This window comes from Triturus cristatus, chromosome 5_2, assembly GCF_964204655.1.
Source record: "Triturus cristatus chromosome 5_2, aTriCri1.1, whole genome shotgun sequence".
Taxonomy (NCBI): Eukaryota; Metazoa; Chordata; class Amphibia; order Caudata; family Salamandridae; genus Triturus; species Triturus cristatus.
In genome coordinates this window covers 502,851,534-502,878,473 of record NC_140588.1, presented here as the reverse complement: position 1 = coordinate 502,878,473, position 26,940 = coordinate 502,851,534, and the positions used below count along the sequence as shown (strand labels likewise).

Genomic DNA, 26,940 nt, shown 5'->3' with positions numbered 1-26,940 from the left:
GTATGTCCATGCGTCTCCAAGATTTTATTTACACCATTGTTTATGTCCCTGGCAAACAAAATGTCACTGCTGACTTTATATCTAGAATGCCCCTACCTATCAAAGAAAATGTTCACAATGAATGGGACGAATTTCAAATTGCTTTAGTGCATGTTGAAGGCTCCATGCCTATTGACAAGCAGAAGCCTGCCGGTGCTGGAAGAGTTGTAGGCGGTGGTGCTACCTTTTACTTCGATTAAACCTTTATCTTTTAATATATTGCCTTCGTTTTCTACTTGACACTAAAGATGATTATTAGCGGACCTTGTTTGATTGTCCTCCTCTTTAACCAGAGTTATCATGGGGTCATTTGGGCAGAACCCCATCCCCAAGTGCAGCTAAGCGTTTCCTCCTTTACGAAGAAATGATGAGGTTTCCATGGAGGATTACACTGAGGTGTGGCATTGTTGTTTATTAATGATGCGGTAAGTGATTCCTCAGTAGTTTGGCCGGCACCATGAGTTCTACTTGCCTGGCCAATTGTGACTTCATCCTTTAGATTCTTAATTAAGGTTGACATTATTTCAGGTAGTACTTTCAGTTTCTCTACCAACAGACCGCACTGGCAATTTGACTATTCATTAGAAGTTGAGTTTTGGGCCGTCATGATTATCTGGTTCAACTTTTCAAGTTTGAAATCGATTGACATGGTGTGGGTAGCCAGACATTGCATTACTGTTATTTGGATGTCTCATTTGTCTGCGTGTAATGTTGCAGCCCAGACCATTGTTGTGAGAACTTTGTAAATGGCCCCCCAACTCAAAGGCAGCGCTGAGTGCAGGAAGGTGCCCCCCCCATTCATAGCATCAGTGTCTTGCCTTTTGCAGTTTGGCAATGGGGGTGGTGCTGCCTCCTTTGCCCAGGCCTCATGGAAGACCGCATCCATCGATAGAGGGTTCCATTGTTCACTCAGGGGTTCATCTTGTACCACTAGGGGATCCTTTTCACAATGGGAGGCATTATGATTGATTAGCTCCATTTGACTGGGCATGAAAATTATATTCTTTTTTCTCTAACTACTAAAATGAAAGTTCTTGAGATTTCCAAAGACAGGGCATAGCTAAACAACCTTCCATGTTTTCCTGCAATTCATCCGTTTGTTTTGCACTGAGCAGGGGATGAAGCGGAGGCCCCTCATTGCTTTATTATTTTCCTTGGACTGAGCAGGCCACCCAGGGATCTAAATCTAAGGACTTTAAGGGGCTGCTGTTATCCGTCACCATCTGGTCATCTTTTACAGTATCCATTCTGACCTTACGATCTGCTGTAAATTTATTATCCAAACCATTAGCATTCACACTTGCATCAGATGATGGTATGTCCTGTGATATGATCATGAAGCATATTGATGGCACTGTCACTAAATGACCTCTGGGTGCTGCTGCGCGAAATCGCTACCATCAAGCTTCCTGTCGTCAATATTGATGTTAACTTGGTTGGCATAAAATAGTGATGTATACCTTTGTCAGCTTTGGCCACTACTCTATAGGTTCTCACTTTGAGCCTCTGCGTTGCTCCTAGTTTCACCCATGGAAGAACTCAGGGGGCAGTTATTTAAGGTTTCTTTGCAGTATCTTGGTGGGGTTATACTGGTTCTCTGCATGTGCCTGTTGCATGAGTGAGCTGCAGGTTCATATCATTCTCTGACCCCAGATACTATTAGGGATTTACAGGGATTGTATAATCAGATGTGTGACCACGTATGGTCACATAGTGAAGATCTGATCTTTCGCCTGCCTTTTTTGACATTGCTTCTGTGAGGGTATTGGCTCTTAGCGGGGAGATTTAGGGCTTTAGGCTTCCAGCTTTCATGTTCAGATATTATCCACCATGTAAACAAGCAGGTGAGGGGCCCAAGCCACACTGTGGTCACCAGCTGAGGGCACCCAGGGCCATGGGGTCAGATGAGCACACCCACCAGCTGGTGCACGCCCCTAGCTGCTGTTACCCCTGACTCACAAAATGGATTTGGGACAGCTCAAGCCAGGTCAAATCCAACCAATCTACAGCAGGAGTGGCAGCAAAACAATGAGGCCCATAGGGCATGGTGGCTGCCTGGAGCAGGCACTCCTGGCGAGCATCATGTGCCCCGTGGCACAAGCACCTCCAGCCACGCACTCCCTCCCCAATGCATCAATACTGGAATACAGTGGAGACGGATTGGTGATCTCCTTTGCCTCTCCTACCAGCTCAACGTAGGTATGCAGTTAGCGGGGAGATTTAGGGCTTTAGGCTTTCATGTTCAAATATATTATCCACCATGTAATCAAGCAGGTGAGAGGCATAAGCCGCACCGTGGTCTCCAGGTGAGGGCACCCAGGGCCAAGGGGTCAGACGAGCACACCCACCAGCTGGTGCACGCCCCTATCAGCTGTTACCCCTGACTCACCAGATTGGAGTTGGGACGGCTCAAGCCAGATCAAATCCAACCTATCAACAGCAGGAGGGGCAGCAGGATGATGAGGCCCATGGAGCATGGAGGCTGCCCGGAGCAGGCACTCCCAGCGAGCACCATGTGCCCCGCGGCACAAGCACCTCCGGCCACGCACTCCCTCCCGATGCATCAATACTGGAATACAGTGGAGCCAGATTGGTGATCTCTTTTGCCTCTCCTACCAGCTCAACGTAGTTATACAGTTAGTACAGGCAGCGCTCCGCACTCAGCTCTGCTCTCCACTTAGTGCTTCGTCACCCGGAATTGTGTCTGCTGGCCTGAAAAGCAGTCAGAAATGCAGAGCAGTCAGCATTCAGCTATCTGCTCCTTATGTGCAGAGCTTGCACTGAACTATATCATCTGCCTTTTGTCAAGCCTTGAAAAAGTAGGAATAAGGTCAATTAGTAGGTAATGGTAACTAAGATTTTTACTAGGTTTTAGAGTTTATATTGTGGCGCAGTGCTGTGTCGGTTCGCCACCTCTTTGTATGACAAATTACATGAAGGTAACTATAGGTTATCAGAGTTTGAAAAGGGATTGAGGAGTACCAGGTCCCAAACTAGGGTCCATGTGTGCAGTCGATATCTTTTGGCACTGTTCCGCATACCCGGTCAATTGAAAAGCATTCTAAATGGTAATGCATATTCTTCTACAACACAATATGAGATCTATTTATTTAGAGTGCTGTTCACGAGTAGATGGCTTGCAAATTTAATTTATCATCCATTCAAGGAGAACCACAGAGTTAGTTCAACCTGGCTCCATACTCTGATGCACACAGTCGGTCACACCATTTTTCATCTTCCAAGTAATTTTGTGTTTCCAAGTGAACATACTTCCCCAATTCAGGCTTCAAGAAATAACTGTTCATGCTGATGTCCCTCTTTGTGATATCCATAACACCAAACATATTATGTAATGTCCTTTGATACTAGGGGTCACATGATGTCACCATCTTAAGTAACAAATGCTAACAGATGGTTTATCTTACAGACCAGTCTTTCCTTCAGATGGCTATGCAAATGCCAAAGACTATAAAAACAACTATGACCAAATATTGCAAAATCGAACTGCTACAAAATGAATCATTATGCTGTGTTACTCACTATTTCAACATAACTGCTTCCAAATAGTTTAATACAATCTAGTCCAAACCAATTACATTTGTTAATGCTTACTTTGTGTGTTCTGCTCAATTTTCTCTGATTCTCTTGATCAACAGAAAGTGTTACTTTGAGGAATCGGAAGCAATGCTGTGTAGAGCTCAACTTGCAGTTCAATTTATTTTTGTAAAATCCAATATTACCTTTTGGAAAGTCTGCGATATTGAATGGTTGCAGTTAAAATACATGAAAAATATATGTTGAATGCAAGTGGAAGTATTGCAAAATCTAATCCTAGTTGAGCGGGAGAAGGCATTATTATGGGCAGCTAGTCAGCTGCTGAATATAAATCTTTCTGGAACACACCATGTCCAAGCACGTTGATTTAGTTAACTGTTGCTCTAACCTAAAATCATCCTATAAGGTTTATTGACATCATAGATCGATAATTATACAGGTGAGTGTTGGCATGGGTAGCTGCAGTTGAGTTGTTCTTAAGATAGCTCTGGTTGAGTAAAGGTGACTTGACCAGTTTTGCCCTATGGGGTGTTTGTAAATGATGGTGAGAGTGGCAAATGATAAGTGGTAATGAGTGCTAATAAGAGGGATTATTTTTTTTTATAGATCTTTTTATTGAACATAAAGAATCGACAACATAAAGTACAACATAAAGTAGGAAAATGAAGGTACATTGTAATCAGAGTTTGATCGGTTTCTGAGCCATTATTTGTGAGTTGTTACATCGTTCACGGCGACGGAGGGTCATCATATGTGGGAACGCTCGGGGGGTACAGACATTACCTCTGTAAACATTCCAATCATTCCAGATGGAGGACCATTTTCGGGGGCATCCCCGTGCCACATACACGGTCTTTTCCCTGAACATGCACCAGTCCATGTCTGCTTTCCAGGCCTCTAATTTGGGCGGGTGTGTGGCTCCCCATAATTGTGCGATGTTTCTTTTTGCTATCATCAGGCCCAGTGTTACCCAGAGAGTGCATTTACTATTAAGGTCGGTGGGCTCCCACACATTCAGGAGGCATCTCTTTGCTTCCGGACGAATAGTAAGTGCGAGTACATCACTGAGGACCTCGTGTATTTTGCGCCAGTACTGCTGAATTTGTTCACATTCCCACAATATATGCATGAAGGTTCCCTCCCGGCCACATTGTCTCCTGCAATCCCCCTTCTCCGCTCTTCCCATTCGCACTAGACACGGTCCAGTTATGTACACTCTACGCAGAATTTTGAGTTGGACAAGCTGTAGCCTAGCTGAGATGGCTACTTCTCTCGGGGAGGCTACTGCCTCTCGCCAGTCCTCATCATCCAGCACCACACTGTCTCTTTCCCATTTTTCTCGCTGGCGCTGGAGAGGGCCATTCGAATTGTTGACCAGTTTTTTATATGTCAACAATATAGTCTTCGTTGGCAGTTAGCTGTCCAGCAGTCTATCCTCAAGGGGCGAGGATTCCGGAGGAGTGACACCCTTCGGCAGGTGCGTTTGTAGTGCATGATGGATCTGCATGTATCGGAAGGGCTCTATATTGGCCAGGTCATATTCTTGTTGTAAGGAGGTAAAAGTTTTAACTCCTCCCTTCACCCAGAGGTCCCCTATTTTAGAGATACCAATTGCGTCCCATTTATCAAATCCCTTTGATGTGCACAAGTTGCCCAGGGCTTCAGTATCCCATAGGGGGGTAGCTAGTGTTAGTTTCTGTTCCCATCCCTGGCTTCTATTTGGGGCGTGCCAGATTTGAACCGAGTGCTTAGTCTGCCCTGTCAGGGGATGTCTCTGAGGTTTAGAGTATAACACTCTGTTATAACTCCCTCCTGGTAGCAGCCACCTAATAAGAGGGATTATTGAGTGTGGATGACTGATGGTGACGGTAGCTGCAGCTGAGTGAAGGGTTGGCTAGCTATAAATGATGGTGAGTGATTGCGTCAGATGTCTGAGACATGTGGTGTTGGGGGTAGTTGTGAAGGGTTGGTAGTGTTGAATGGTGCTGTGAACACCTGAGGATATGGTAGCACTGAGGGGTACTGGAAGAAGTCGTAGTGGCACTGGCTGCAGTTGACCAGTGATGATGGTGGTTATGTGTGAACGGAGGTGAGGGTGGGAAGTAAGAAAGTTGTAGCTGTATTTAAGAATGTCGATGAGCACAAATATCTAAGCAAGGTTTTACCATTACAACAAATGTTCAGATGATGTCAGCAGCATCGGAGGAGATAATATAAAGACAAGATTACTTTCTAAAGACTTACTTGTTCTGTTGGTGTAGGACCAGAAGGGAACAGCAGAAGGAATGAAAGAAATGAAATGCTTAGGCTAAATGGAAGGGCTTCCATTCTATGTCATGGCGAATAACTATTTCCTACCTCCTTTCTTGGTTTTTCCTGCTTTTGCTGTACCAAATTGAACTTGTAGTATGGTCTGAAATACTATATGGGGGAAAGGAATAAAACAAAACCTCCAAGGGACAAGGGTAGAAAATAGAAACACCTTACCTAAGGAACTGATGTTTAGTAATAGGATTTCTGCTTTTAATAGCCGTTTAACCTTTATGATTTGTATGTGACCTTGAGATTAGTGATTCACCCATGGAAAATAATTGATTTGCTACAGATCCCCAAAAAGATGGATCCTAATATAAAAACATCCTACCTCAGTGACAAAGTATGATTTACCAACCAATGCTGTAAACGTGACTGTCTTTTTAATTTGCAGATTTCCCCTATCCAATCCCATTTTGCTAAAAAAGTGGCAACTTGCTGTGAGGCGGGCTTCTGTCACGGGAGCATTGTGGACACCAACACGTCACCACTGCCTGTGCAGCCTGCACTTTCAGGAACACTGTTTTGAAATTGCAGGTTTGATCAGAAGACTGAGAGAGGGAGCTGTACCAAGCGTTTTTCATTTCCCAAGGAGTGCAAAGGTTGGTTTTTATATTCTATTTTAAAACTGAAATATAGACAACTGTATTTGGATATGTGGTTTGGTTTTATGGGACATGTTGGATTACATAGCACAGCAGTGCAGTGTGTTACACTAGCTAGGATGACAAAGACCCATCCTGTTTTTTTGGAAGGACTGTCCGGAATGGGCGAAACCATCTAAAATTCATCTCTGATGGATAGACAGTGTTTATAGAGCCTCCTAAGCTACTTGTGACTAGTCCTCTCTGAGTTGGGAATCACATAAACTGTACTGGAGCAGCTAGTGCAACACACAGATTTGAAAGAACCAGCTTGCTACCTCAAGGGATATTAAAGGCCCACTTTTAAATAAGGTCCTGCACCCTCATGCCTTCTCAGTAGTTTCTCTCACTTCAGTAGTCTGGTAAACAAAATCAGAGACAAGATGGACACCGTGATATTGCTAGCTAGAGCAGAATTACTTTAAGGATCTGTACCCCAAATGCTTTCTCTAGTCCTTCAGTGAAAACTCCAGATTTACAGTATCTTCTGTCACAACCTAAGACCAAGACTCAATCCTCAGCCAAGGTCTGGGACTGGCTCCTCAGAACGGACCAGCCATTTAATTGAGTCATTACTATAGCCTTAGACCTCACCGTATCGGACTCTACTGGCCATTAAAGGCCCACTCAACGTTAAAGGCCTGAGCCAAAGGCGAGGGCCTTTAGGGAGCTGGCCCTTAATGGCCGCTTGAGGCCACTACGGAGGGCTCTAAAGCGATTCGAAAATTCCGGCTCTAAGGAGCAGAATGTTCTAATTTGTAAAAAAAAAAAAAAAAAAAAAGCCTCACAGAGCCCGGCACAGTTAAACTCCCCTTGAGCTCCATGAGTCCTTTCTTCACAGCTGTTGATGTGCAAAAATATTGAAATGTTGTTGCTTAAGGCTTCTACCAGCCATTAGAAGCCCGGAGCACTCCATTGTATTTAACATTCCAATTTTCTAATTACCTAAATAGCCTTCCAGGAGGCTACCTTACATTATGCTATGAATTCTGCTTTGTGTAGCACCAATATGCCATTAAAATGGTCCTGTAGTTGTTTTGGATGTCCTACTGTAGCTTTGCACATGATTGCGAGGTTGTCACCACTGACTAGAGTGTGATTTGTCCTGTGCCTATGTTTCAGGAATTGTGCTCCAGTTTGCCTCCAAGATTGTGCAGTTTAACTTGTGTTCTATGAGGTTAGGCATCCGTTTCCCATGAAAAACGACAATCTGTGGTCATACTAATTGGTTGGGTATCAATTCATTGAGTTGTGGTTATATGCTTTGGTGCTGGGGTCAGGGGGCTTTATTGATTGCTTAACCTAATGCTCCTAATTTCTGTGCCGCTCCCATTGCTGGATAATGTGTTTCTGGATTATGTGGCCTGTCTGATAGGATGTGTATGTGTGCGATGTTCATTGATGTGTTCTTTCTGTTTGTGATGCTGATTTCTTCTTAGTGTTTGATTCAGTTTTTGTTGTTGTTTAGTGAATAAGTGCATGTAGGATTTGCTGTCTTACACATTTTCCTGTGTTTGGCTGTGGTGTATCATAATGTCTCCAGAAAATAGTATTGTGATAGACTGCAATGTGACATACTGTCAAATGGGCAGGAAAAGCGTGACACACGTATATTGCTCCAAGGGTTTTTATTGAAATACTATGTTCACTGAGGGGATAGCCAAACATAACAAAAGCCTTCAACGTCGTCCTTCAGGGGGATGTCATTCTCCACCTTCGGCGTTGCTCCTCGGTGTCTCTCACATCGGGGTGGAACCAAGGCGGCCAAAACAATAAGGAAGGGAAAGAAAACAGCACTTGATTAGTGCTTAGAAACGAAGTGATTGAAGGGAAAGGGCTTGAGGGTTATATCACCCGGATCGCTTGATCAGGCGGTGCAGGGAGGGTAACCATCACCAGGATTGCGCAGGGGTATGGGACTAGAAAACGCTATCCGCTGTCAGGCTTCCCAACCAGCAGCCCCAATCCTCCCGGGGATATAGAGTCCACCCATCTCCCGGTTCCCCGCAAGCGCTGACGCACCTGTTAAAGCCACGTTCCTCGTGGAACATGGCAGGGCGAAACGGGGGAACGTTGGCCTCTGGGCTTTGCCTCGTCAGGGTCCGCGGGGGTCTTTGGTGATTCCGGCTTGTTTGACTGCTCCCGGCTTCCTGGATCTCCTCGAGCGGCGTCTTCCTCCTTCCGGACTTCCTCTCTGCTGGTATTGGCTGGCAGGTCTTTATCCGATGATGACGATATTTGGCTCCACCCCCAGAGGCTGGAACAGGGATCGTTAGCGTCGTCCTTAAAGGGCCAGTCCTACGGGACAGCGGGGCGTTTTGGTCCAGCCAGGGAGAAGTCCGTATCCGGTGGCTGTAGAGAGAAAAAAGGGGCGGCTGTGTCAGTTAGGGTCAGAGCAGGGTTCTCGAAGTCCGGAATCTGACCCCCCCCCCCCCCCCTCCCCCTAGCATCTTCCCAGTCGGGGATGAATGGGATACGGGATAGGAAATCGGCGTTGGAGTTAAGGGACCCTTTACGATGCCGAACCTCGAAGGCATAGGGTTGCAGAGACAGGAACCGCCGCATCACCCTGGGGTTGTTACCTTTGTTCCTACTCATCCAGACTAATGGTGCGTGGTCGGTGTATAGGATGAAATGTGTACCCTCGAGACATTACCTGAGCTTATCTATGGCCCATTTGATGGCTAGGCATTCCTTCTCAATGACAGAGTAGTGACATTCCCGAGGGAAGAGCTTCCGGCTGATGAACAAGACCGGCCTTTCAGTCCCATCTGCTGTGATCTGAGAAAGGTCGGCTCCTATGCCTACGTCTGAGGCATCGGTCAGGAGGATAAAGGGGCGGGAATGATCGGGTGAGACCAGGACGGGATGACTGGTGATTGCCTTTTTCAACTTGTGGAAAGCTGTCAGGACAGAAGTGGAGGGATTCAGTAGAGCGTTCTTAGGGGTACCTTTCTGTAACAGATCAGTGAGGCCCGGACTTCTCTTTTGGTTGTGGGTATGGTGGCTTTGGTTATCGCCTTTATCTTTTCTTCTTGGGGCTCGATACATCCGTTCCCAAGTAGATAACCCAAATACCTCACCTTCTGGAACCCTACACGTTTCTTTTTTGCATTGATGTGTAATCCCGCCTTCTGTAGTTCCCTCAGTATCTGGTGACAGTGCCTTAAGTGTTCCTCCCAGGTGGGGCTGTATATGACGATGTCATCAAGATAGACAGAGGAGAAGGCTTGGTGGGACTGCAGGACTCTGTTCATCAGTCTCTGAAAGGTTGCTGGGGCACCATGTAGGCCAAAAGGGAGTACAGTAAACTCGAAAAGACCGTCAGGTGTGGAAAATGCGGTCTTCTCTTGGTCTGATTTACGTAGTGGCACCTGCCAGTATCCCTTTGTGAGGTCGATCGTGGTGATAAAGCGGGCGTCTCCCAGTTTCCCTATTAGCTCATCTACTCGGGGTAGGGGGTAGGCATCCAGTTTGGTGATGGCGTTTACTTGGCGAAAATCTATGCAATACCGGATGGAGCCATCGGGTTTTGGGACCAACAGAATGGGAGAAGTCCACTCACTCCGAGAGGGTCTGATTACGCCCATCTGAAGCATCTTGCGGATCTCTTCGGAGACGGCTTCCCGTCTGGATGCCGGTATCCTGTATGGTCTTTGCTTCACCGCCTTCCCTGCCTCTGTTTCTATGCAGTGTTCCACTAACAGGGTCCTCCCTGGTAGAGCAGAAATGAGGGGACTGTATTATCCTAGTACGTCTAGTAGCCCGCTTTGTTGCTCTGGGGTTAAGTCATTGTTCACTACTAACTGTTCGAGAGTGCATGGAGCAGCACTAGGGGATAGTACTAACTGGTTATTTACTGGTGGGGGCCCTATCCATTTTTTCAACAAGTTAATGTGGTATGTCTGACATTTGTTAGGGCCTAGCCAAACTCTATAGGTGGTTTTACCGATGGTTCCCAGGATTTTAAAGGGCCCTTTCCACTCGCTCTTAACTTTGGACAAGGAAGAGGGTAGTAGAATCAAGACCCAATCGTCCACTGTCAAGGTCCTCCACTTCTTCCCTTTATCGTATGTCTGTTTTTGGAGTGTCTGTTTTCTCTCTAGGTTGGCATGAGCCAGATCCCTGAGTTTACCGATGTTGGACCTCAGATGTTGGGTATATTCCAGTAACTCACTGGTGTCGTTGTTATCCTTCTCCCAGGCCTCTCGTCATTTCCAACAGGGTTCTAGGTCGGCAACCATAGTGTAGTTCGAAGGAGGAACAACCAAGACTGCTCTGTACCTGTCCGCGTATAACAAAGAGGGCGAGGGGATGTAAGCGATCCCAGTCATTACCTTCATCTGTTAACATCTTTTTCAGGGTTAACTTCAAGGTTCCTCTTCTAGGCCATCAGTTTGTGGGTGATAAACTGATGTCTTTATATGCCTCACGTCTAGCAACCTGAAAACCTGTGACATAAGCTTTGAGACAAAGGGTGTACCTTGATCGGTCAATATCTGACGGGGAAACCCAACCCAAGAGAAATATTCGAGCAGTTTTTCAGCAATATTGGAGGTGGTAGGGGCCCTGAGAGGGAAGACTTCAGGGAATCTGGTACAGTAATCAACTAGGACCAGAACATATTGGAACCCCATTTTTGAACGGGGCAGTGGGCCAATAATATCCATACCTATCCGCTCAAATGGTTTTCCCACTATAGGTAATGGTTGTAGGGGTAGCTGGGGAGGTAGATAGGGATTTCTTTTCTTGCTAATCGGACATTCCCTACAATATTTTTTTGTCTGAGCGTATATCCCTGGCCAGTAAAAGAAACGTAATAGCCTCTGAGTGGTTTTTTCTGCTCCTGAGTGACCGGCCAATAGATGGGAATGGGCAAAAAACATTATCTGTTCACGGAACTCCTGGGGCACTAGTATCTGGGGTTTTTCACCTGGTCCCGCCACCCTGTATAACAGGTCGTTGGAGATTTGAAAATAGGGATAGGCCGGTACTACTGGTTTTTGTGGTTTTCGGGCTTCCTCCTAAGCATGTGTGAGGGAGGCATCGTTATGTTGGGCCCAACGAAAGTCCTTGTCCGTCAACCAGGGTTCCTGTGTTAGCAATGCCCTCGCGACGATACCCCGGGAAGCCCCTGTTTCTTTCTCCCTTACGGTGTGCATGAACAAAGATAGAAAGTTGGGGTTGTCTGTACCTAATATCACTTCTTCCGGTTGGGTGTCCAACACCCCTACTATCACCGTAGAAAGAGTCCCCTCCGAGTTTTTGAGCGGAACCCGAGCCATGGGATAAGACCGGATGTCTCCATGCACACATCGAATGAGGACCTCTCTGTCTGGGATCAATTGGTTGGGGTCAACTAATGAACCCCGTATCACCGACTGCTGGCAGCCAGAGTCCATAAGGGCTTTTACCGAAATACCGTTTACCAACAAACTTACATAGAAACAGGTCCGCATCTCTGCTGTATACATAAGGTTTCGGGGAGGTAACTTATGTCCATTGGCTCCTCCGTCTTCTTGTGCGGACAGGCTTGGGCGATGTGACCTCACTCGCCACAGTCAAAGCATTGGGGTCCTCTACTGCTGGGGAGGTCGGGCCGGACCATGCAAACCTTTTCAGGCTCTTTCATGGGTCTAAGTGCCTTCCTGGGGACAGATGTTTAGCTTTGGAGGATTTTTCTGGTTCCCAGGGAGACGTTCGGGGTTGGGCGCGGGAGAAGGAGGTTGCCAAATCCACTGCCTGTTATGCGGTTAAATTGGCATGTTGCCTTAACCACCACTGTGTATCATAGGGTAGTGCATCCAAAAACTGTTCTAAGACAATGGCACTCCTAATCTCTTCCTTAGACTGGTCACTAGGCTTCAACCACTTCTCAGCTACGAGCTTCAATTTGTAGTAGAGCGTTTTTGGAGTATCACCGGGCGCCCCTTTTTCCTTTTGGAAATGAAGTCTGTACACCTCTGAATCCATACCCAAGTGATCCAAAATTAGCGCTTTGATTTCTTTATATGGGGTCACTCCTCCGGCGTTTGCGACTTGATAAGCCGCCTGAGCCTCGTTCGTCAGAAGGGGGGCCAAAAAGAAAGGCCATTTCCCAATGGACCAGCCAGAGGCCCTAGCCGCTCTTTCAAAGTTCAGGAGGAAGGCGTCGGGGTCTGCACCGGTAGTGTATTTTTGTAGTGATACCGTAGGGATGGCGGTGGTACCCCGGTTCAACCTATGACCAGTGGCGGTCGGGCGGGTTTTTCCACGACTTTTAGGAGGGTCTCCATCTGGGCTTTCATGAGGTCCCTGAAGGTGTCCCTGTCCGCCTGCGCAGAGGTCAGCTGCCGCTCTACTGCCCATTCAAGCTTTTTTTTGGTCCTTCTACAATGTGTTGTATAAGGTTCTCCATACTTATATCAGTCAATGGAGGTCACGCTGCCTGCATTCACCACCACTTGTCAAATGGGTAGGAAAAGCGTGACACACGTATATTGCTCCAAGGGTTTTTATTGAAATACTATGTTCACAGAGGGAATAGCCAAACATAACAAAAGCCTTCAACGTCGTCCTTCAGGGGGATGCCATTCTCCACCTTTGGCGTTGCTCCTCGGTGTCTCTCACATCGGGGTGGAACCAAGGCGGCCAAAACAATAAGGAAGGGTAAGAAAACAGCACTTGATTAGTGCTTAGAAACGGAGTGATGGAAGGGAAAGGGCGTGAGGGTTATATCACCCGGATCGCTTGATCAGGCGGTGCAGAGAGGGTAACCGTCACCAGGATTGCGCAGGGGTATGGGGCTAGAAAACGCTATCCGCTGTTAGGCTTCCCAACCGGCAGCCCCAATCCTCCCGGGGATATAGAGTCCACCCGTGTCCCGGTTCCACACAAGCGCTGACGCACCTGTTCAAGCCACGTCCCTCCTGGAACGTGGCAGGGTGAAACGAGGGAACGTTGGCCTTCAGGCTTTTCCTCGTCAGAGTCCGCGGGCATCTTCGGTGATTCCGGCTTGTTTGACTGCTCCCGGCTTCCTGGATCTCCTCGAGCGACGTCTTCCTCCTTCCGGACTTCCTCTCTGCTGGTATTGGCTGGCAGGTCTTTATCTGATGATGATGCGGTTTGGCTCCACCCCCAGAGGCTGGAACAGGGATCGTTGGCGTCGTCCTTAAAGGGCCAGTCATACGGGACAAAGGGGCGTTTTGGTCCAGCCAGGGAGAAGTCCATGTCCGGTGGCTGTAGAGAGGAAAAAGGGGCAGCTGTGTCAGGTAGGGTCAGAGCGGAGCTCTCAAAGTCCGGACTCTGACACATACCTATGCTGTTTAAAATGTGTGTGAAATTCCTTTTGTAATATGTTATCCAGAGTTAAGTTAGGACAAACTATTATGTTCTGTTGTGTTTTCTGTGTGTTATATTTCGATAACTAGTGTTAATATCGTTGTGCAATTGTGAAAGATGTTTATTAACATGATACAATGTGGCACTTTAGTAGTGCGTCACTGGACGATCTTTTTATGTACTTTCACAACCTCCATTGCATAGTGTGGGGCACACCATTTGACTTAGTGATGTGCGTTCACCACTCCAAGATGGCGCCCGTACCGCGCCGATCTTTCGTGAAGCCAGTGCGGTAGGCCAAGTGACGATGGTGAGCACTTTCAACCCGGATAAAATGCCCCATGGCGGTGTCGGGGCTTGCGGGTTGATTCACCGATCGGGATCCCTTTGGAGCGGTAAGAGTGTGGGGGCCGAGTTTCAGTGGCCGCATGAGTGAGGAGGATTAGGCTCTAAATAGGGGCCGATTGGTACAGATGAAGGGTAACGACTATGTCTGGTTTGCCCCACGAACTTTGACGACATGATGGGGCTATATACTCTACCATAAGAAAGATACCTGAAAGTTGTATGATTCTAAGGTTTTCTTGGGGCCGCTATAGGAGTAATTATAAGTAATGAGACATAGAGAAACTGATTGAAAGTCTGTGAAGGTTCTTTGATGCCTCGAGATAGTTGAAATTGATACTATTTGATGTTGTACCGACACTCGATAGTGTTGCGACCGAATCGCCGGAGCACCCGTTGGATTTGCTAGGCGTGTCCTTTTAAATCCCAACGATGATGCGATTGATTGGTGATGGTTGTATACGTGGAAGGTGGTTGTAGATAGAGTATGCTGCTGACCTTTATGTATACTAGATGGAATATATGATTTGTATTCCTTTTTTCCACAGATAAAATAACAAGCAACATAAGTGCTGTTTTTTAGGGATAAAAAGGTGTATACGATACATATCCCTACGCCATAGTGGGAGCTGGTATGCGGGCCCATAGCTCCTACTAGGTAAATATCTTAATGATGCAACACGGGCCACTTGTCAATCTAGATGGCCGTAAGCTCAGTCCATATTTGGACTGAAGAGAGCCTGTTGGATTTATAAAAATATCTCTAAATGTTTGTTTCTATCTTCCCCCCTTTGTTGTTTATGTCTGTCAGTCACACTTTTTTTGTGATGTTAGATGTCCAGGGAGGTGATTGTTGACCTTGGTCGCCCTGATAAACTTGCCATAAGACAATTGGCAATGAAACATGTTGGCCGTCATCAAAGTGGTTCACAACATGCTGTGTTTTTAACTTGGTGCTGACTCACAGTTCGGAATAAAAGTAACCAGTCGTTGTGAGTCTAATCGAATTTTAACGTGAGATATTCTGTGTCTCACTATTTTCACGGGGTTTTTATCTTTCAGCACTTCTCTCTTTACTGGACACACCACATTTTTTTCATGGAGAAAGTTATTGATGATGACATAAACGTGGGCAAGCTGGTGAGAACCAACCAGTAGCTCCTCTGGTGGTGCGCACGTGAGATACTTTCTATTTTCTCTACACTTTTTCTGAGCACATACATACTGATAGTTGGGGGTATGTGTTCTTTTGAGTGTACTGACTGACTGTCTTTTTGTGTTCCCTTTTTGTCCTGCAATTTTAAATGTAATGGGCACTGAGGATACGGCCAGATTATGCTATAATGTTAGTCGGCTGAGGTTCTAGATAAAAATATCTTCCCTCATTGATTTCCTTTAGATATATTTAAGCAAGTGCTTATATTTGCCAGATCCTTGTTGGATTGATACATGTTGAGTGGGGGGTGGTCTGGCGGATTGTTTCCCTCTGGAGCTCCTTATTGAAATGAACAGGAATCCCCTGTACCATCGACGGTATAGTTTTCGTATGCATTTCCCTCTCTCTGCATATCCATTTGATCGTGGAAGTCTCTCCTCTCCGGTCGAAAACATCGTGAGCGGCCTGCGGGCCTAGCCGCGTCGGTCCAGCCTTCTGCCAATGGAACAGACTCTGTTTCAGTTCTGTCCTCAGTGCTACTCTAAGTACCCTCTCACCGATCTACACCAAGTCTGCAACATGTGTCTCTCACCAGAGCACAAGGAATAAGATTGCGATGCCTGTCGGTCGTTCCGTTCGAAAAAGACTCTTCGAGATCATCGGGCTTGACAACGAGAAATTCAGCGCCAAAGCACTCAACACACTCCGGATATCTTCGGAAAAGAATCCGAACACAAAGCGACAGCTGTTGAAGAAGAGGCCTTCTCAGTCGCAAAATCTGATTCCGACCTAGAGGTCGAATTGCAGTCCGAAGACATTCCAGCAGGACAGTCATGAGTACTAAAACCCTCATACCCCATAAACTATCTTCCACTAAACATAAGGCTTCGGTACCACCTCTGCCTTCGGGCCTTGGTCGGCACAGAGACGATGTTTCCGATGCCCCGCCCTCAGGCTCGGAACCGAAACAAACATTCAAGCCTTCCGTCTCGGGATCCAGTCGAGACAGATCGTCCTCGGATCTGAATCATTACGCTCCGAAAGACAAGTCTGGTTTGGAGCTGAAATCTTCCCCTTCGAAACAAAAGTCTGGTTTGGAGCTGAAATATTCTGCTTCGAAGGACAAAAAGGGAAGGTCCGGTTCGGTACCAAAAACTTTGGCATCAAAAGAAGATCTTCCAGATCCCCCGGAACCGATGTTAGATGTTATGAAGGACAGATCAGATCCGAAACAGAAAAAGCTATATATTAATCCAGATACTAGACACATTTTAGCTAAAACCCCTTCCAAAAGGAAAGTCAGATCAGAGGACACTGAATATAAGATTCCTCTTAAAAACAAAAAAGAAAAAAATTTCTACAAGTCCTCTCCTTCCTACTTTGCCATCCCCTCCACCTCCACCTCCACCATCTTCACCTTTACCACAACTGTCTCGGCTCAGATCCACTACACATAACACCACCGGGATCTCCTCATACACAACCTGATTTAGGAGATGACGATGATGATGATGACAATGTCCCTTTGCCAACAGATCCATGGGATGATTTTTATATTGTTCCACCCATGGATAATGATCCAGATCTATACCATGCAAAACCATCACCTCCAGATGATAATGTCTCTTATCTAGAGCTAATTTCCAGGGCAGCAGCATATCATGGAGGTACACTGCTCAAAAAGGCTTTGGATGACGATTCTTTATTTGAGACACTAGGTTCTTCACATAGAATTAGTCAGAGTCTCCCTATGTTAAAAAGCATGATGAGACATGCAGATGAGATTTTTAAGGACCCTGTTTGTTCCCAAATACAAACCATCCCCCTCTGATCCTGTTTTTATGAAAGGACAGCTCCCTTTAGACTCACTGGTAGTTTCCTATGCTTGTAAAAGAGCAAACGCACAGACATCTGGGGATGCACCTCCCCAAAATAAAAACCCTAAATTAATTGATGCATCTGGTAAAAGAGTGGCTGCTCAAGCCGCTAACCACTGGTGCACTGCCAACACACAAGGCTTACTAGCTAGGTATGACAGGGCACACTGGGACGAGATGGAAGGCTTACTTCAATACCTCCCAGAAGAGCACAAGAAAAAGGCACAATAGCTAGTCCAAGAAGGAAGGCATATCTAATTCTTCTATTAGACGTGCTCTTGATGCTGCTGACACTGCAGCGACAGAATTCTTTTACGTCGACATGCCTGGCTTAGGATTTCAGGTTTTATACCAGAAGTCCAGCAGTCTATTTTAAATACCCTCTTTGACAAGCAACATCTTTTTGGAACTCAAGTGGCTGAGGCTTTACAAAATATGAAAAAAGACATAAATGTGGCGAAATCCATGGAAGCGCTTCAGTCTCCATCAAGCAGAGGCTTCTTTCACTGCTCATTTTATAGGAGAGGGTCCAAAAATACATCCTCAGACCCTAATGCTTCCTCATAAAAGTCCAACATGCAACCCTCTTCCTCTAGAGGCTTCTATAGAGGAGGGTACAGAGGAATCCATTTTAAAGGTAGGGGTAAGAGCACGCCAACGCATAACTCTCCTTCCCCCAATAAACAGTGAGTTGCTAACACTTCCCCAGATCATTTAACACCTGTCGGGGGAAGACTTCAATAATTTCTCCCCATTTGGCAAGCCATAACATCAGAAAAATGGGTGTTAAACATAATCCAACATGGTTATTGCCTGGAACTCACCAGCAATCCTCCCAATATTCCACCTTGCACTTACAAACTCTCGTCACAGCGCCTACAGCTCCCCAAACAAAATGTACAAGCTCTTTTAACAAAAAGGGCAATAGAACCAGTTCCGTTACAGTACCAAGGTTCAGGGGTGTGCTCTCTGTACTTTCTAATCCCCAAAAAGGATGGCTCCTTAAGAACAATTTTGGATCTAAGGACGTTAAATCTGTACCCACTGTCAGATCATTCCCACTTGGTCATGCTTGAACAGGTGCTTCCACTGCTACAACAAAGCGATTTTATGCCCACACTCGACTTAAAAGACGCATACTTTCACATTCTGGTTCACCCAGCACAGCAAATATCTCAGATTTGTGATAGCAGGAAAACACTATCAATTCAAAGTACTCCCGTTGGGAGTAACCACTCTTCCAGAGTGTTCACAAAATGTCTAGCAGTAGTGGCAGCACATCTAAGAAGACAACAGATTCATGTCTTCCCATGCCTAGACGACTGACTCATCAAAGCCAGCATACACCAAAAGTGTTTACAACACACTCAGACTACATTAGACCTACTCCACCAATTGCGTTTCATGGCTAATGCACAGAAGTTTCATCTTCAACCTTCACAAATACAATCCTATCTGGGAGTGACTCTAAACACCTGCACAGCTCTAGCCTCTCCCCATCAGGGCTGGACTGGCCCTAGCGGGCACCGGGCATTTCCCCGATGGGCCGCTAGGGAGGGAGCCATTTGTGTTACCTGGTGCCTTCAGTATCGGCCCCCTGTAACAAAATTGGCCGAAACCGGCCATAGCAAACAGCTCGGCCTCACCCACCTCCCCCTCCTGGGGGCCGGCCGAGCAGTTTGCCAGGGCCAGTTTCGGTTCCCAGTCCGGCCCTGCTCCCCATGCAGCCAGAATTCGAAATATTCAAACTCTGCTACTACAGTTTCAGACCAATCAATACTTAGCAGTCAGCACTTTCATGCAACTGTTAGGAATGATGGCATCATTCATTGCAATAGTGCCTCATGCAAGGTTACACATGTGTCCTCTACAAAAGTGTTTAGCACGTCAGTGGAATCAGTCTCAGGGTCAATTAACAAATGAAGTGTTGGTAGACAGCCACACCCATTGCTCTCTGCAGTGGTGGAACACACAAAACGTATCAAACGGGCGTCCCTTCATCAACCCTATTCCACAGATCGTGCTAACAGCAGACACATCTCTCACAGGTTGGGGTGCCCATCTTCACAATTTGAAAATTCTAGGTTTATGGGACAACAAGTACAAAACTCTTCATATCAACTATCTACCACTTCTAGCTGTGTATCTAGCACTGAAACCTCTTCAGTCTCACTTTATAGAGACATTTGTGCTAGTCCGCACTGACAATAAGACAGCTATGTACTACGTACAAAAACAGGGGGGGACTCATTCTCTGCAACTGTCACACCTCTCATAGACCATTTGGCGTTGGGCAATTCATCACAGAGCCCATCTTCTGGCAGAACACCTCCCAGGAGTGAACAATCAGATTGCTGACCTCCTCAGCAGAAGGCAGCAACAAATACACGAGTGGGAACTTCATCCCCAAGTTCTCCTTCTATACTCTCAAGAATGGGGATTCCCACAAATAGATCTATTAGCCACAGTGGACAACTCAAAATGCCCAAACTTCGCCTCCAGGAGTCCTATGGATGAATTGGTCAGGGATATTTGCCTACGCTTTTCCGCCTCTCCCTCTCCTTCCATTTCTGGTTCGGAAGCTCAGGCAAACATCCTTCACATTGATTCTAGTGACTCCCACTTTGGCCCGTCAGCCGTGGTTCACAACACTCTTAAAACTATCAGTAGTTCCACGGCAAAAGCAGCATCTTAGTTCCAGCATTCTCACTCAGAACCATGGAGAAGAAAGACACCCAAACCCCAAGGAGCTCAATCAAGCGATTTGTCTTCTGAAGTCATAGAGTTTGGCTATCTCAACTTGCCACCAGAGTGTATGACTATTCTTAAGGAAGCAAGAAAGTCTACTACCAGAGCATGTTATGCAGCAAAATGGAAAAGATTTGTTATATATTGTACCAACAACAATATTGATCCACTAAATGCCTCTATTCAAAATATCATTTGTTACCGTCTGCATTTGCAGCGTGCTGGTCTAGCCTACACTTTCATTCGATTGCATCTTGCAGCAGTAGCCGCATAATTGCAAAACAGGCAACATCTATCTTTGTTCAAACTTTCAGTAATTAAAGCCTTTATAGAAGGCCTTAAAAGAGTAATGCCACCCAGGGTACCTCCTGCACCAGTTTGGAATCTGAACATTGTGCTTACACGACTCATGGGTCCACCATTTGAGCTATTACACAACTCTCCGCTACAGTTTCTTTCATGGAAAGTTGCCTTCCTCATTGCGGTCACATAATTGAGGAGAGTTGGTGAGCTACACACATTAACCTTAGAAGAACCCTTCTTCCAGCTTCATAAAGACAGAGTAGTTCTTCGCACCAACCAAAAATTCCTTCAGAAGTGGTTTCTGCCTTTCAGATCAACCAATCAGTTGAGTTACCTGTGTTATTTTCTCAACCTGATTCCATAGCAGAAAGAGCTCTTCACACTCTTGATGTCAGAAGAGCGTTATTGTATTATATTGAAAGAACAAAGGATTTTCGTAAAACAATACAACTGTTTATTGCATTTGCTACACCTCACAAAGGCAATCCAATCTCTAAATCTGGTATTGCAAGATGGATTGTTAAATGCATTCAAACCTGCTATGCTAGAGCTAAAGGAACTTTATCTATACCTCCTAGAGCACATTCCACTTGTAAAATAGGAGCTTCTATGGCCTTTTTAGGTAACACCCATATAGCTGACATTTGTAAGGCAGCAACATGATCCACACCACACACATTTACCAAACACTACTGTGTGGATGTGTTAGCACGTCAATAAGCCAATGTTGGGCAAGCAGTGCTAAAGACACTTTTTCAAACAGCTGCAACATCTACTGGTTAGCCACCTCTTTGAGAGAATACTGCTATATAGTCCATGCAAAGCATGTGTATCTACAGCACACATTCCTCGAATGGATAATGCTACTTCCCCAGTAAGCATCTGTTCTTGGCAGGTAGAGCTGTAGATTCACATGTGCCCTCACACCTCCCCGGGCACCTGTACTTTTTGCAGTTTTCATTATTTACATTACATATGCATGGACATCTCTGTACTATACTCACTTTCTCCATTCTCATCCTCTTGCGGGAAAACAAGCTAACAATGGAGTTGATACCCATGCGAACTATTACCGAAAGGAGGAGTCACCTTCCCTCGTGACTGGGAAAGACTTCTTTGAAGAAAAACAACTTGCAAACATCCGGACCCAACACTAGATGGCAGGAGTATGCAAAGCATGTGAATATGTGAATCTTCAGCTCTACATGCCAAGAACAGATGCTTACTGGGTAAGTAGCATTATATATATATATATATATATATATATATATATATATCTTTCATTAAACATTTAGTACAGTTCAATTTTCGATGGGGTAAATTCCTGCTGTCATGACATTTCGAGAAAACGAGCAAATTGCTTTTGCAGACTTACTAGTGGGTAGAATAAGTGAAATAACCCTCAGAGTTTTTTGCCTATTTTGTAGAAAATATAGCTGGCAAATAGACTTTTGAAAATGTTTAATCCAAACTTTTTTTTACACACACACCTTGCCTGAGGTGTAGTCAGATAAAATGTTTATAACTTCACAACCTGATGTAGTTAAAAAATTAACGGCCCCCATCGGGTCTCATTGCAGCGAACGACTTGGGATAACGATTTACTGCAGTGTGGAACACTGGGATACCTTTAGCTCCGCGTTCAGATAATCCCCTATTTCACTACAGTACACCATGGCTAAAGATAAGCCGCCTGGTACATCAACCAAGCAAAGCACACTGGACAAGTATGCTGGAGCGGCGGCCCGACGCTGGGCGACCAGGGGGCAGCCACGCCAGACAATGCGGCACCGCTGGTGGCGATAGCGCAGTTCAGGGAAATGCTGGAGGCCAGGATTGGTGCTCTGGGCTCTGACGTTATGCTGCTCAGACAAGATCTCAGAAACGTGGTGCAGCGCATCACGGAATCAGAATCCCGGATCTCAATGGTGGAAGACACAGTGAGTCCACACCACAAAAAAGTAAACTATCCTGCAGACTCTTACGAGGGGCTGGCGGCGCGGGTAGAAGATGCAGAAGGGCACGCCCACAGAAACAATCTCCACTTCATTGGCTTCCCTGAGGGCTAGGAAGGAAGCAGCGTGAAAGATTTCCTCATTAAGTGGCTCACGGAGTGGCTCCCGCCTGGCGTTTTTCTCCGTGCTTCATAATCGAGCGCTCACATCGGACGCTACTACAAAGGCCACCACCGGGTGCGCGCCCTTAGCCAATAATAGCGAGGCTTCTTAATTACAGACAGGGACTTCTCAGCATATCATGATTTTTCCGGACTATACCAAGCTGGTACAACAGTGCCGACAATCATTTGTGGAGGCTAAGGCTCATCTCTGTGGTCTTAAAATCCAATACTCCCTACTGTTCCCGGCCCGCCTGAGGGTGGCCTACCAGTCACGTACACACTTCTTCGAGACACCGGAAGAGGTCTTTCGCTGGATGGATGAAACCATGAAAATCAAACCCCACACTCCACCCCGACTTGACTCGGACTCCTCATCCGGGGGCTTCGACGTGGATCACCCGAAGAGGTTGGCAAGCAGAGTCCTAGATTGCGCTCCAAAAAACGATTTGAAACTCGCAGCAAGTCCCGTAGGCGAATGTTGGAGGATCAACCGGAACCTGCGGCCTCCTAAAGGATATCCCACCGAGATCTGCAATTTTGACCCGAATAAGTGGGATGATATGAACAACTGGGCTACAACTGTGCATAGGTTCCCCGTCATCAGGCTCTAATATGTACAGGGACTCTTATCGGGGACCCTTGGCTGTATGCTGCCTATACCCCCCGTTGGGGGTCTGGGACACATCATGCTGCGATAGATACTTCAGTGTTCATGAGGTATTGTGGTGGGGGGTTAGTTGGGGAGTTTATGGGAAGTTCTTATGTTTTATTAGTGCCATTACCAGATACTGCACACATAGTCTCCAGGTTGCTCTAGCTATACAGGTATATACATTTGTCCCTATGCTCTGATACCAGACATGACGTCGGGCTCAATGAGATCTGGAAGTCGAGAACTTCGGATCCTTAGTTGGAACGTCCAGGGCCTCCTAGACAAGATCAGGTGGGGGCCGTGCTTCAACAGGCCAAATGCTATAAAGCGAAATTCCTATTTCTCCAGGAGACCCACCTGCTGGGCACTAAGACACCAGACCTGGCAAGATTTGGATTTGCTCAAACTTTTCATTCTGGGTTTACTAGAGGTTCCTGCGGTGTAGCAACCCTTATACATCGCAACGTCCTATTTACCCACAGTAAGACATGGTCAGACTCACAGGGCAAATTCATAGTGATTTATGGAACATTATATGGAGAACCCCTCATTCTAGGAAGTATTTACACTCCCCTCCCGCGTGGAACCTTCTAGAGCGCTTGACAACGCTCTGGACTAAGATCCCATCCGGCCTGACGATAGTGGGAGGAGACTGGACTGATGTACTCTGCCCAGTGAGAGACTGATGGCGCAGCACGGAGCGGGCTACCGCGGCCCGATAATCTAAACTGCTGCCCTTGATCCAAGGGATGGGGTGGGTGGACTTCTGGGGGCCGTTACACCTCGCAGGACACGAATAAACATATTTCTCCGGGGTACATGAGTCCTTCTCCCGCATCGACTACATATTGGTACCCGCGCCCACCGGTTACTGTCTACCGAGAGTCTACCCTGGGGCTTGTCGGACCACTCAAAAGTATCCTTGCAATTGTCCTTAGACCCTAGGCGCTCCCAGTTCCAATGTTGGCAGTCACCATGGCTGCTGCAGGACAAGCGGTACAGGTCGCAAATGAATGCACCCCTCACTGACTATTTTTCGCACAATACCGGCACAGTAGACTCCCCTATAACTCTGTGGGAAGTAACGAAACCCACACTTAGAGGGGCTGATATTGCTTTCTGCGCCACAAGGCGTCGGCAGCAGCACGAGAAACTATTGCAGACCGAAGCCCAACTGATAGCCTCAGAGCACAGAAGATGGGGAGAGAACGGGGTTGCTGCGCACAGACAGCTGCTGAGCACACAGCAAACATATGCCAGTGAGCTGCTCGATGAAGCTAGACTCCATTGGCTCACCACCCGTAGTCGGATACACCAGTGGGGGGGATAAATCCAGTGCCCTGCTACACCGCTTGTGTCAACAGACGCTACACCCACACACCCTCCCGGGCGCGCGTGGCCCTGACGGGACGATACCCACAGACCCTTCGCAAATTGCAAATTGCTTTGCCCAGTTCGCCACAGAATTATATGCCCCCCGAGAGGCCCTCGCTGCAGAAACGATTCACAAGTTTATTGATGATCTCCCCCCGCGGGCTCTCTCCGACACTGTGTGAGCGGCATTGGATGTTCCACTGTCGGTTGAGGAACTGCAAACAGCATTGTTGGATATTCCTGAGGCGGAAGCCGGGAATCTCTATACGTGCTGAAATGGTATGCGAGTGTTTTTAAACTGTGTTTTAATTTCATTTGCTGCTAAATCTGTGATATTCAATTGTGCTTTTAATACTTTGGTGCTCATACTACTTACCGCATATTCAGAAGCTCCGCAGTGCGAACCGCTTCTCTTGGGTTCCAGGGGCTGACCGGACTCCTCCTGGGGACAGCCGCCATCTTAGGGCTACAAGGAGGAGGCGGTCTAGTGGTCACAAAAATCGGCATAAAATGCTGAGCCAACAGCACACAGCTTTTGTTCCTGAGGCGGAAGCCGGGAACCTCTATACTACGTGCTGAAATGGTATGCGAGTGTTTATAAACTGTGTTTTAATGTAATTTGCTGCTAAATCTGTGATATTCTTTTGTGCTTTTAATACTTTGGTGCTCATACTACTTACCGCATATTCAGAAGCTCCGCAGTGCGAACCGCTACTCTTGGGTTCCCGGGGCTGACCGGACTCCTCCTGGGAACAGCCGCCATCTTAGGGCTTCGAGGAGGAGGCGGTCTAGTGGTCACAAAAATCGGCATAAAATGCTGAGCCAACAGCGCACGCGCAGCGGACGCACGCAGCGGGTGCGCCGCGGGCGCGCCGAAGGCGCGCCCAAGGCAAGCCCGTCTGCGCCCGTCCGCGCCCGTCCGCGCCCCGTCCAGTCCCAGGCCCATAACCCTTGCCCAAAGTAACATTCTCCCCCCAATGCCGCCACGACGGAGCTACTCCTCTAAGGTTCTAAAGGAATATAGATTAGCGTATTCGGCACAGACCCATCACAACGCGGGCTGTCGGGAATCTTTCCCACACTACCTGGAAGGACCAATCTCATGTAAAGAGTGTACCTATAGCAGTATTACTAACACCATAGCCAGCCAAAATTCGGTGGCAGTGCCACCCACAAGCTGCCTAAACCCAGCGTTTATACTATGTAATACCAGGTCCTTAGCAAAACATCTCATCGAAATTTGGGATATGATTAACTCATATTCTCCTAATTTGTGCTTTCTTACGGAAACCTGGCTGAATCCATCTAATCATCCGCAGATTAGTCTAGCGATCCCAGATGGATATAAGTTCATACATCTAGACAGGCAGGGGAAAATGGGAGGAGGAATCGCAATTGGGTTCAAAGAACATCTAAAAGTTCAGTGGACAGCCACACATCTTTCACCCACACTTGAAGCCGGCTTTTTCAAATTGAGCCTATCCCCTACGGAGACCTGGAATGGAGCCCTGATATACCGCCCTCCAGGCCCTAGGACCAATTTTGTTAATGAATTAATTGAATTAATCGCGCTTCACACACTAGCAGCTAGTAAATTTATCCTGCTCGGAGATTTCAACTTTCACGGAGAAGCCTCAGATAACCCAGATACCGATAATCTTTTAACTAGTCTCAAACAAATTGGCCTCTCCCTTCTCTCAAACGCCCCCACTCATAGAGAAGGACACGCCCTGGATCTGATCTTCTCTTCGGTGGAGGGCCTCTCTGCCTTTCCCCCGCTTCCCCTAACATGGTCTGACCATTTTTTGGTCCCTTTCACCCTCCAACAACAGGGTTCCACTAACTCAATAAAACTGGAACCACGCTCCTCTCAATGTCGAAGACCATGGAACAACCTAACATTAGATGCTTTCACAGCCGTTTATAACACCCTACCTTTGGTCTCCTCCACACCAGAATCAGACACGTCAGAGCTGTTGGAATCTTTTCTAACCAAACTTACCACAGTATTTGACACTTTAATCCCTATAAAAAAGTTCGGTCCGACCAAACAACGAAAATCAGCCCCGTGGTACACCGAAGATCTTAGGCTAGAAAAGTCGAAGTGCAAAGGTTTGGAGAGGTCCTGGCGAACAAGTCACTCTTCTGCAGACCGCAAGGTGTATAAACTCTCGCTGGCAAATTATCATCAGAAGATAAAAGCAGCTAGGAAAGCATTTATTCTAAAACAAATTGACCTTGCGTCCAATTCCGCAAAAACCCTGTTTTCAATTGTTAAAGACTTCGTTAATCCCCAGGCGTGCATATTGCCTCAAATTGAGTCACAAGTCTTATGTGACTCGTTAGCAACTTATTTTGAGGAAAAAATTAACGTGATTTACACCAATTTTGTCCCCACACAATCTCACACCAACTCTTTTCGCACAAACCATTTTGAACCAGAACCTCAGCCTACGAGTAGACTTAGACAATTCACACCATTAACAGATTCGGAA

General features: G+C 46.6%; 1 protein-coding gene across 1 annotated transcript in view; it reads left to right on the top strand.

The window, feature by feature from the left end:
• The window catches only part of LOC146823217 (THAP domain-containing protein 1-like), a 158,830-nt gene that overhangs the window by 62,758 nt on the left and 69,132 nt on the right, over positions 1 to 26,940 (top strand). Inside the window, exon 5 of the mRNA XM_085607511.1 lies at positions 6,302 to 6,509. Coding sequence (XP_085463637.1) covers positions 6,302 to 6,509 — 208 coding nt within the window. The remainder of the gene's footprint in view (positions 1 to 6,301; positions 6,510 to 26,940) is intronic.